Source organism: Eurypyga helias, unplaced genomic scaffold (genome assembly GCF_000690775.1).
Source record: "Eurypyga helias isolate BGI_N326 unplaced genomic scaffold, ASM69077v1 scaffold9911, whole genome shotgun sequence".
NCBI lineage: Eukaryota > Metazoa > Chordata > Aves > Eurypygiformes > Eurypygidae > Eurypyga > Eurypyga helias.
The window spans coordinates 10,673-23,314 of NW_010230160.1; the positions used below are offsets into that span (position 1 = coordinate 10,673).

At 42.6% G+C, this 12,642-nt stretch overlaps 1 protein-coding gene across 1 annotated transcript; it reads right to left on the reverse strand.

Moving 5' to 3' along the window:
* Window positions 1-3,265: 3,265 nt before the first annotated feature.
* Window positions 3,266-12,426, reverse strand: SLC16A12 (solute carrier family 16, member 12). Its single transcript, XM_010160648.1, has 6 exons — window positions 12,317-12,426; window positions 10,158-10,261; window positions 8,807-8,950; window positions 5,829-6,420; window positions 4,528-4,787; window positions 3,266-3,528 (listed from the first exon to the last, which is right to left on the reverse strand). The coding sequence occupies exons 1-6, from the start codon at window positions 12,424-12,426 to the stop codon at window positions 3,266-3,268; spliced, it is 1,473 nt and encodes a 490-aa protein (XP_010158950.1).
* Window positions 12,427-12,642: the final 216 nt, after the last annotated feature.

The window sequence follows — 12,642 nt, forward strand, 5'->3', positions numbered from 1 at the left end:
TTTTCACACAGTTTTTCAAGGTACAATTAAACGTTCCAAAGCTGATCTGATAAAAACTCTCACTAGAACATAAGCAATTTCAGAAGAATGATGATTTCCCCATTTCAAACCTCAGGGAATGGAAACAGGATAACTTCAGCAATTGTAAGCAGTTGCACTTACTCACACTGGATTCCTGTTCGCTGCACAGAACAGAGTATTATTCCACGCAGGATTCATCTGAGGTAGGATCTGTTTGCTTCTGCCTTGGATAGATGTTACCCCAGCCAAGTCAGGCCACGCCGTCCCGAGAAGCCAGACAGGTTCAGCGGTGCAGTGCTTCGTTCAGGTTCATATCCATCAGTTCTCATCAGGGCTGGTGGGAACATGCAGTGTGAGCCGGGGAAATTGTTCACAGCTAGCCCCGGGTACCCCTGCCTACTACTGCACTGTGCCATGCCAGACGATATCCTCTATGAACAGCCTGAATATTACTACCCCTGAAAAAAATCATTGCAGATACAATAAATCAATTTTTTAAATTAGTACGATCCAGAGAGTTCTATAATGCTCCGCCTGAAATATTTCACAAGGCAGGATGAAGATGAGCTGTTCAGTTTGGGTTGTGTGAACCAGGGGTGGAAGTTTGTCATGAGGCTTTGAAAACCTGGACTCTGTTTCCATTTCTTCCACTTGCAGGTCATTTGCTGTTATGCTTCCTTCCTTCTTTGTTTCTTAATGGAGAGATTCATGTCAGGGCTTCACAGTGTGTTTTATGCATAGAAAGTATCATTCTGGTATATAAGCTTCCATTGGCTTAAGTCACAGCAGAAATGTTTTTAGAAATCCTGAAATAATTCTACTTTTCTCTACAAAAGTTCTGTGTATAAAACCAGTTGACTGTTTTCTGCTGAATTAGATATTTAAAACAAGAAACACTGCCTTAATTTTAAGTTAAAAACAACAGAAAAGCCAATGAAAGAACTTCTTAAGATAAAAAAAAATTAATAATTCAAAAAATGCTAAAAATGTATAGCGGTATTATTGTTAGGATAAAAATGCATATAGTATTATTCCAACAGGCTTTTATAATACACAATTCTGGCATGAACAACTGCTGACATGTCATGATGTGGTAAAAAAAGTAATTAACCTTTCTGCAAAGTAAATCACAGCAGTAACTTAGAACTCATTGAAATAGCTTATCTTCTTTCTAGACCACACAATTCCCTGCTTTTTAATGTGAAATTTTTGCATTAAGATCTAAAACAATATCTCCATCACTACTAATTAATAAAGCCACCTTTTTTATTTATCCAAATGTGCATATTTTTCCTAACTCTTTAAGAAATACTCATAATTTTTTTGTGAACACGTTAAAACCAAAAGTAGGCCCCAAGACTCAATTGCCACGCAGAGCTGAACAGAAGATTACACCATTAGTTTTAAGCAGTTTTTGCTCTCCCATCTCTTATTCTGTGGTCTGTGCAGGTAGAACATGCTACTGGCTCTGACCACACTTCTGAAGTAGGGCAGCGAGAAATGCTTTGTTTGAGCACAGACAAATGGAGTCAAACAATTCTAATATGATATATTTGAAATATGCTTGAATAATAGAACTACTTGATACACCTACTGTTCATATATATAGAAAAATACATTATACCACTATGGCTGTACTCTTGATCTAAATAAAAATTGTCAACATCAGTCTATGTTGCTTTCCCTTCTGAGGCAGGGAGTGGAACAGGACACCGTGAGCAACCACTGAACACACTGCAGATGATTAACAAATCTACTAGTTCAGCATTGATGAAAATGATTTAGACTCTGATCAATTTGCTAATGAACAGAATGCAGCTTTTTACAGCACCAAAACACAAAAATGATTTGCATTGCAGAATGGGAAGTTCCTCCATCACTGACAACAGTTTCACTCTGGAAACATAGAAACATCCCATTATTTACTGGAACATCACATCAGCAATTTACCCCATGAACTACATTTGGTCCAAAGCTCCTATGAAGCAGGCAGCTGTAGTATATTCCTCACACCAGTAGCAGGAAACCATCGGCAAATCGCAGCTGTGGTCATCCAGGACAAGTGACCTGATCACCTGTTCAGCTGGCACAATCTGCACCATCTGAAGATACAGCTCCTGGGTCAAAAAAGAGACAGGCTTGCCACTGCAATACGCAGAAGCAACTGTGTCTGCCAATATCCTCTTTACTAACAGCCTGTGGAGTGGGTAGTCTCTCAGTCATCTGCTTGCATGGACTCTAAATTTCTTCAACAGTGGCTAATTTTAAAGGAGGAAGAGGATCTGCATTTGGAAAAACAGAGGCCCCTCCTTGGGTCCCCTGGGTTGCCTTTGGACTTCTTCCAACTAATACAGCTAAAGCAGGTTTGTCTATCAGCATGCCTAGTCTCATGGCACAGATTTACTCATCTTCAGATGTAGAGCAGCCACAGCACCTCTTCCACCCTCCCAGACGAGGATCTGCCGGAGAATCATACCTAGAATGTCAATATTTAGAAATTCAAGCTTTAAAGACATCCAGGAAAAAAAGCAGCAGCACCTCAAAATTTTGCTGTAAGAGGCTTGGGGAAGTAGGTCTAAAACCATGTTTGAAATGAAATTGAAACGTATGTACAAAATTCAGGCACACTGTAAAAATTAGAGCTGTTCCAGAGATACTTTCAGCATAAAACAGTTTCCTGCCAAATTTTCTAAAAAAAAAACCAAAAAAAAACCTCAACACACCCCAAAAAAACAACAACAAACCCACAACAAATGGCTTTGGCATTTCAAACAATTATTTGAAATAGTTTAATGCAGACTGATAAATGTGAAGGTTTTTTTGGTGTTGTTTATGATTGGTCCATTGAAACATAATAGAGGAGGACGCCAAGAGGCTTATTTCATTAATACTATTTTTGAAATATTTTAAACTTTAATGTTAATTTCTGGTGATTGATTACATTATAGTCTGCTTTTGATATATAGCCAATTATCACCTCTGAGATTAGCTGTGGAGCCAACACATTGCATTTCAAATAAATCTTTGCATCTACAAAATGTACTTTCAGCCTAGCATTCTTCTATTACTGCGCTAACTTGGTATTACTGTTGCTGTATGTAGACTTTAGCCAACTAAAACATGACAGCAAAATCTAACTGAGAGATGCGTTGTTTCACAGGAGTAATATCTTCAACAGCGTAACAGTACAGAGCCACCTCTGTTTCAGTCATGGCTGTGTAGGGCTGAATCCTGATGGCACTTGTCATCTGTTGCTGTAGCTGTTTGTATCTGCAGCCAAAAATTCAACATCATTTTGGTCTAATTGTGCTGTGACAGAATAGGCTATTGCTCCATTTGTCCAGATGTGCTGTTTGGTGCCAGGATCATTAGTGAGTGACTGCAAACGCATTCTCTTGATTTTCTTTGCTAGTCTTGCAAAGCACAGTAACGTTGAACTAAATATCATAGAAAATCCACACAAAAGGAATGATGCAGTATAGCTGCCAGTTGTGTCTACAAGCCAGCCTGCAGGAACAAAAATGATGGGTTTTAAAAGCCCGCCAGAATTCTGATAATTTACAAATCCTGTGATCAAAAGTTTTATAAACTTCTGGAGTTACCACATATAAATACAATCAAACAATAGGGTTTTACATCACCGTCACTATAATTTACCTCCTGGGGAAGGGATGGATTTGTCCTCAGCAGGCAGGTAAGATTTCTATGGGCTTTTGTTCAGACATCAGGGGAAAAGGCACATAAGTCATCACCACAATACTAAACAATCTTCTTTCAACTGCATGGATTTAACTGGCAGTCTTTAGACATGCTCAGAGAGCCCTGGGATGAAATACTGTGTGCGTGAGATCCTCATACAGAAACATTAAGAGAGCTATGCCCTAGGTTCTTGCATAACTTAAAATAATTCCATTTTGCAATATTTCTTGCTATGAAGTGGTGATATAAGAGGTCTTGGAAGCTTCATTCCATACTGGTTCGGTTCTTAAATGTCAACTCAGCTTTGTATGTAAAAATCATCCTACCAAGACAGAGCTTAAGTGGGATCTAGCATCTTATGAAGGTCTAGGTGTGTTATTTCTCTGTCCAGGGGCTTTCCAAGAGCCACAAAGCCTAGAGATCTAGGTACAGTGAGGATTCCAAAGGCATACCAAGGGGAGCACGGCACTACAGCAACATTGCTTCCTTCACAGCTTTCCCAGCTGGAACACCCAGCATGGCTGGGACCTCAGCCTTAGCCATAAACTATTAGGTTTAGGCTTAGGGTTCCAAGAACTACAAAGCCTAAAGTTCCAGGAACAGTGGGGATTTTAAAGGCATGTCATTGAGAGCATGGCACTGCAACAACATTACTCCCTCCACAGCTTTCCCAGCTGGAACATCCATGCTGCCGGGGACCTACCTCCATACTGTGTGCCTTTGCTGTCCTTCCTCTCCTTTTACATCGCACCAAAAGGTAAATATGAAGTAGTGATAAGATTATAGGAAAGTCATTTGTGAACTGACCTGCAACGGGTGGGCTCAATAGATAGGGTATGGCATGCAGAAAATACACGACACCCAGTGCTGACGATAAGGAAGAAGTTCCCACTACATCTGCCGTCACGACAGGGATCAGCGTTACGTAGGCTCCATCAAAGTAGCCAAAGGTAAATGAGAAAGGCACAAGCAAGGGGAAGTTTTTGAGAACTGGCAGGAAAAGACAACAGAGGCCATCCATTCCCACAGCAAAGAGGTAGCAAATGTGTCGATGCTTCTTCAGACACCTGCAAAATTCAAAACAGAAAAGCAAAAGATTATTACTGGACACAGCATCCCAGTTTCCATGCCCTGGCATGCAGCACTTTAGTCTCTTCTCTTTTATATAGCTCAAATTTAAGCCCATTTTCTTATACAGTCTTCAAGATGAAAAGCACAACACTGATGAGCCCAGGTAGGTTGCAGAAACATCTGGTAAGCAGCAGCCCATGCTGCCCTGAGTGAGAGGAGCTGCTCGGCTGCAACAATTTTGCAGCCTTCTGAAGTTTCAATGTTCAAAGCAGTATTCCATTGGGCTTTACATCCTAGGTCAGCAAGGTGCTCCCAGATTTATGCAAAAAAAATATTACAGCATATCTCTTAGCTGTCATCCTTTGCATTAGCCCTTAAACACTGGAGTTAATGTGAGCTCAGATGGCAATTCCTTTCCTCCCTGCCCCACAGAGCAAATAACTGATTTTTCCCACAAAATTAACAAGCACAAAGAAAGTGTCCTTTAGAATCAAAATCCTTCTTAGTTTGGACAGTCTCTACTGATGTTACGGATACTGTACACAAACGTTTGGAGTGAGCAGAGTTAGCAAAGCATGGTGAGTTCATACATACTGGAAAATGTATAACAATTTTAGGTCAGTCCTTCTGAGTTTGGCCAGACCCTTGACCCTTTCCATAACTTCTGTGCCTCCCCAGCAGCACAAAAGAGATGGAAAGGCAGAGGAAGTAGAGAGAGAACCTCTAGGAAATTGGTACAGAGATCACACTCATCATACCGCAGGCAGGGAGTTACATTTCCACTGTCAAATGCAAGAGCTTTGCACAAACACATAATTTCTTCAGGAAAAAAACTGAAATTAAACCAACAGAATTGAACAAACTCAGAAGAGACAAAAGTGTCAAATAGCATTTCTGACAGTTAGACTGTGTGATTTGTTTGTTTAAGTTATACATGCTACAAAATCCATAATGTTACCTTTTACGTGTATTACCCCTTACTTGCATCCAGCCTCCCACCAGCTAAAGCTTATACTTGCTTAGCCATAAGCCATTACCTTCTGTCTGTTAGCCATCCAAAGGTGATATTACCAATGATGTCTATGACACCAAGTATGGACATGAGGAAGGCAGCCTGGTGATGACTGACTCCAGCGCTCAAAGCATAAGGCACTAGGTAGACAAAAAGAGGGCTACAGCCATATGCCATAAATAAAACTGATACTGCCAGCACCATGAAGCCTGGCATCAGTAAAAAGTCATATTCCTTCCACGAACAGTAGCACGAGTACTCCCGAGACCACGCTTTGATTAAAGGCGAGCAGGTGGACATTCGTTTTAAGTCTTGTTTCTGTGCTTTGGGGACATAATCCTGTTCAAGAAACTCAGGAGCAGTTTTACGGTCCTCCTTAAGAGCAATAGGCCGCATCAAGGCACCACAGACACAGAGGTTTAAAACAAAACCTCCCAGGATGAGTAAAGCTCCACGCCAGGAAAACTGCTCAATTAAGAGCTGGACCACAGGGGCCAGGATGAAAGTACCAATTCCGCTTCCTGACATGGCTATTCCATAAGCCAGAGCCTTTCTTTTGTTGAAATATTTGCCCACCATCGCGATGGCTGGAGAATAACAGAGTGCAAACCCAAGTCCTGTAAGAGAGAGCACAGTGCAGATGGCTTAATACTAAGCACAACACATGGAACACATTAAATTAAACCACATAACCTACTTTCATTAGCACAGATGAATAGGAATCTTTTTCTGATGCTGCATCATGCAGCCCAGTCACAGTGTGAAAAGAAACCAGGATGACTCCTTTCTTCCTCTGTCAGGATCACTGACTTGACAAACCTAACAGATCAGCATTAATCCACGATATCAAGGCTCAGAAAGAAGCAATGGCATTCACTTAATAACAAGAACAAGGATGATCAATAAGCATCAGAGAAATGGTGTGTCAGCCTCTCTTGGATTGAAGATGAGGTTTTGCCCCAGGGTCTGCACAGATACTGGCACTGGGCACATTGTTCTGATGAGGCACCACTTTGTGTTTCAGTCTGTTGCAACCCCAAACATTAATTTTCAGGTCTCTGAAACACAGCACAAAGAGTCTGTCTCTGTTACTAATATTCTACAATAAACCTGTTTTAGTCAGCTAAACAAACTGTGCAGCAGCTGCTTGGAGTACTGACCATTTTAAATTCCTGCCTAAAAGTAAAGGCGAGGAGGGGAAAGCCTCAGAAAACAAAGCCATGTCCAATTTAGTAAACAAACGAGATCCATATCTTGGACTGGGACAAAGATTGTGGTCTCTGCTGCTGAATAAGAGAGCAGATTCTAACCATCAAATACTTGCCCTAACACTAAAATACATTTCTGAATCAGTCACAGAAATGTGTTCCTGAACAGGGTTTTGGAGCATGTCCTACATTGAGGGTAAAACAGTGCCCAGTGCCTTGGGCAGAACTTGCCAATAGAGACGATAATCACCCCAGGCCATAACCAGCTTGCCACATCCTGCTCAAAGGCTGCACTGTGCTGGCAGGCACTAAGCCTGCCAGGACAGGATAAGTGGATTAGAGGGACTCTGGGCGGCGGGTGCCCGCTCTGGCACCCCTCAGGAGGTGAGGGAAGGAGCAGGGCAGAGAGCTGGAGTGAGACCTGTGTGGGCAACAGAGCCGGAAGAGCAGCCATGAGCTAGACACCTTCACTCGAGAGCTGTGAAAATCATGCTCTATTTGGAATACGTAACATTTATTATTAGTGAGTGGGCAGTGGGAAATAGGTCCCCAAAAAGCCAGTCAATGTCCTGTGAAAAGTGGAAATGTAAAGTCTGGGGCTGAAAACATTTTCATACAGCTTGGAAGGAACTCTGCTCCTTATTGCCACTCCCCCATCTCACCTCTGCTTCACTCTTCAGTGTCAAGTCCTGTAGCTTTTATGGATTTAGACCTCCACCAGTTATGCTCCCACCTCCAGCCTTTACTGACAGTCCACCTCTCCATTAATCAGTCCCCACAGACTAGAGTTTCCCTGCTCGTGGAATTGGCTCTTTACAACTCCACATACAAAGCGCAGTTGCTTTTCCACCCCAGTATTCACAGCAGTTCGCACTAAGGAAGCCACTGTAGCATTAGCCCCTCGAGTTACAAGGAGCCTTTTTATTTGCTATGAACACGTTTGTCAAAGATTAACATTGTAATACAGGAGTGACATGCACTACAATAAGGATTTTTTTTAAACAAATAAGCTGTTGGCAGCATGTGAACTGCAGTAATTCCACCAACTTGTTACTAAACAGCAGGGAACCAAGTACAAGGTCTTATATCACTGTGGCTACCAGATCAGTATTAATGAGGAAGGAATGTCAGTGTGACCATGGGTACTCCTCCAGTTGCTCCGTGCGTAACAAACACGGGGAGATAGGACAGAGCACAGATACTTGTTACCACCACACCTGATCTGAAACGGAGGAGCAGCCACAGCAACACTACCAACCAGCAATTTGTTTGTTTTTCAAATATAATGTAACGCAGGCAAATATGAGGGATAGAGCTGAGGTATCAGGTACTCATCCAGCCCTCCTCTGCCCACTTACTCTTATGTTTTGATTTAAACCTCTTTTTTTTTTTAATATTCAAATATTTTGGGGCAGTCTAGAACTCCTGTCATAATAAACTCCTCTCAAATCACAAGCAAAACAGTAAACGGTATTGTGTACCACCTGCAACAGCAATCCTTCCCGACCTGCCATAATGTCAGAACTTTTTCTGTAGTCCTCTCTCTAACTGAAGTTATGGTTGCTTTGGCAGGGTGCTGCACTGGGGCTGTATGAGACTCACCGAGTGCTGAAGGTTTCACAGCGGCAGCCAAAGCCTCGCTTTTACAATGAAGGCAACAGGTCTGAGCATGTCTATGACCAGTGCGGTGGCAATATGACATCAAGAGATCACGTCTCTTGAAAGGAAATACCATCATGTTTAACATTCCCATGTTGCTTTCCTGGCAGGATCAAAGGGTCTGAATGCCTCCTACCTGTAAGGACTCCTAAGGATAAGTAGAGATGTTCCAGGCTGGTGGCAAATGAACTCAAAATTAGTCCAGTAGATGCAAGCAGCCCTCCTAGCATGATACCAACTTGGCAGGACACACGATTACTGATTAAACTCCCAAGCGGGGCTTCAAAGAAACAGATAAAGCTGGTTGTTAATGGTAGGTCCTCATACATAGTTGCAATGGTCATCAAGGAAAAGGAAGTGGTAGGCAGCAGGAGTAAACGGTGATCACAGCTACAGAGTGGTCTTCTGACGTCCCCCTATCACAATGGTGTGAGCACCAAACAAATTCTAAAAATAATTTTCTTGAAAGTCAGGATAAACCTGAAATTTACAGTAGCTTTCTCAGCAGCCATTTTAGTAGATCAAAGTCATTACAGGACTTAGCTACTCTGCACTGTTTGGGGTCAAGAGAGGCCACAGCAACAGCCCACATTGTTCATTACTCCATGCTTACAACACTCAGACCTTCCCCCACCTGGATTTTGCGCTTTAGCTCTCAGTAACTTCAGGCATTCTTCCTTGCACCACCCTGGCTCTGTGGTGTCAGACCCAAACAGAAGAGATCTCATCTCTTAAACCATCTCCAGGGCTGCTACACCTCTCCCACACTTCTCCGATGTTGATGGCTTCCAGATCACACTGCTTCTACCATGTGGTGTAACCACCAGCCCTTTGTTAGCTGCAGCACCAGGGCAAGATTATTCTTATTTCTTATTTCTTTTCCCAAGATATAATCTGACTGGCACAGGAGTGTTGCTATGTCTCATTCCAGCTCTGTCCCTGTGCTTTCATAGCAGTTCTCATGGATTAACCCTCTTCCACAGGATTATGGCATGGATTTTCACCTGGCTGTACAGTTTTAAAGCAAACCCATGAGATATTCAGTACAACTGCTGTATTGATGCATGTAATTTTTAGTAACACTGAATTTTCTTCTAAGGGAAAAGACTACTCATAAACATACAAGTATGCTAAAAGGAGGATGACTGTGTTCTGTGCTGTCTCAAATATGATTCCAATAAAAAGGCAAAAGAAACAAATGCTCAGCTAGTAGCTCTAAAGTACAACTTGTCCCACTAGACCTCGACAAAAGTACATTTCTGAAAATTTAGATCATTTGACAAAACAAAGCTCTGCTTCTTTTCTGTAGTATGAAGACACTCCCTTCCTGCACAGCTATGCTGGGGGAAGCAGCTTGAATATACCATACCCCAGAGAGCCCACAGCATCTATCTTTCCCAGACAACTCCACCAACTTGTGAACATGCTAAAACCAGATGGAGCTGAAGAAAAAGCAGCCACATTAGTCTTAAAAGGGTAATACACACCACAGAGCATTGTAGCACAGTCAACAATGGAGTGGATCCAAGCGGTTCTGGCATAATCCTGCCCAAAGTATGCCTGGAATTCCACAAAAAAGATGGAGATGCACCTAGGAAAGAAAACATGGACATCAATCTGTTGAACATAGGACATTTGCCTCACAGGAAACACCAGTTTCACTCTTAAGGGATAAAGGGTATCCACAGAAGGTCCTCTCCAGTTCCCAAGAAATTCAGAGCTGTGGTTTGCCTAAATCCTGAGATAGAGAAATTTTTAAACACTTTCTAAGGGAATTAGAAATGAAGGGCTATCTTAATGCATGAGGGACAAGACATGAAACAATGTGTGCAAGTTGAATAATTCCAATAGTATTCTGTATAAGGCACCTAGGCTAGGCTGATGCAACTAGAGAAGAATCCTTGCTTTGCACTGGCAACAATTGTATCCCAAATTGGTGTCCAACTATTGTCCCAACAATGGGATTAGACAATAAGGATGATGCAGAACCTAATTCAGATAGTTTATAAACAACACATTCCTCACTGTGGTATCTGCTGCCAAGTTTTTATAACTCAAATTATTTTTAACTGAAATGAATTTGAAGTTGTAATTATCAGCAATAATTTATAGCCCATATCATAATGCTGCTCCCCTGGTTCTCCCAGCTCCCCAGTTCTTCACTGACCTGGTTGCTTACTAATGGCAGCATTCACATCTGCATTGTCAGGGCGGGGCCAGCATAGTACCTCTAGAGCCAACACCACCTATAGCTACACGTTCATGGATGCACAGGTGCAAAAGAAGTGAAAAGCAACTCCTCATGAACAGAAGAAAATCAAAACACAGCAGGAGCCCATGGGCCTTCAGTTTATTAAAATGCTGCCAGGAGAGGTTATTTGCTCTGCTTAACGAATGTTACTGTTCTACCTGTCTCTGCAGGGAACAGATTAAAAGGCAGCATAGTTTCATTTTGCTTTCTGGATCAGCATGAGATCCCTTTCCCCCCTCCTCCCTCCCCCCACCTTTTTACCTGCTGTAAATCAACAAATGACCACTTTCTTCAGCATTTTTCTTGCACATACTTAATTCTTGTATATACTCTAGGTGTGTGACAGCCATTAGATGATTTCTTGGATGTAACACATTTCAAATGTGAAAAAAGAATTAAACTTACTAGGAAATCTCTACTGTTGTTATGGAATTAGTACATTTGCATACATAAATTAACACTGTGCCAACGTTTCCATGCCCCTTTTATACTGTTGACTCCAAAACCCTAGACATTAGATCCCTAAACCTGGCAGCTTTATTTTAAAAGAAATATAAAATTTAGGTAGGAAACACTGTATTTATATTATGCTACTGTCCAACGAGACATTGTCTCAGTGTTCCTCACTTACCAGCGTGCTTATCTATCTGCTTAATATAGCTTAAATGTCCATGTTCACACACACCAGGTTCCTGTGTCCCCAGTCGACATCAAAGTCACCCAACAGCAGCTGTGGAAGCCATCTCACCTCAGATGTATACATTATCTTTATGCAAGGCAGCAGTCTATTCCTGTTCTTTCTATTCTTGAGAAAATATTTTCCACGTATTTCTGATACCAGGAGGGTATATAGCGGGGCCTCGTGCTAAGTCACAGACCTTCTCAGGCAGGATGGTACCCAAAAGGCTTGCAAGAGGAGAGGGGGTATTTACAGGTTTCTCAGAGAGACTCAGGAGCCAAGCAAAACCACTGGGACTAGTGAAAAAGAACATGAGTGTGGTGTCAGAAGGACAGAGTGGTCCTGACATGTAGAGGCATGTAGGTCTCTACCCTACATGATTCCTCCCTTCCTGACCAAACCACTACAGCCTGAAATAACGCTGCCTGCTCCAGACTTTGATTTCATAAGAAATCAAGGAGAGGGTGTTGGGACATGGAGCAGCTGTCAGAGGAGGTGAGACGAAAAACAGAGGGCTCATAATCCCTCAGCCATCCCCACAGCCTTAGGAATTTCAGGAAGGCTTTTGGAATGTAGCAAGAGAGAGGTCTGTACCTAGGCAGAATAGCCCCTGCATCCGTGGGACGTCAGGGGAGATCCCAAATCCTCTTCCTAAGGAGGTTTGGGGGGAAGTAATGCCACAAACAGATCAGAAAGCCAAGAAGCAGGCCCTTTACCTAGTCACGGCCCTGGTACAGATAGTGACAAGGAAGCAGCCGGCAACAATCATCCACCCCCAGCCTCCATCAGGAGGGCTGGTATGCTGGGCTGGCCGGGGCGAGGTCATGGTGCAGGCTGGGGTTATTCCTCCCTCTTCCCTGCCTCAGTGTCAGCGGCAGACTCCAGCTGGCATGATGAGTATGGGTCGGTGCTGCCTGGCACATGGGTTACTGGCCATCTGGAGAGAGAGAGAAAGAGAAACAGCAGGCAGAGGAGGAATTAGGGTACATGACATGCTGTAACCTGCATGGCTGGGCTAGGACATACTGCTTTGACTTTATTG

What these genes read in the sequence shown, in the direction of transcription:
- SLC16A12 (XM_010160648.1), bottom strand. Translation starts at nt 12,426, where the DNA reads ATGACCTCGCCCCGGCCAGCCCAGCATACCAGCCCTCCTGATGGAGGC. An exon ending in TGTACCAGGGCCGTGACTAG is followed by an intron (nt 10,262 to 12,316) that starts GTAAAGGGCCTG and finishes TTTCTTTCCTAG; the next exon opens with GTGCATCTCCATCTTTTTTG. An exon ending in ATTGAGCCCACCCGTTGCAG is followed by an intron (nt 3,529 to 4,527) that starts GTCAGTTCACAA and finishes TTGTTCCTGCAG; the next exon opens with GCTGGCTTGTAGACACAACT.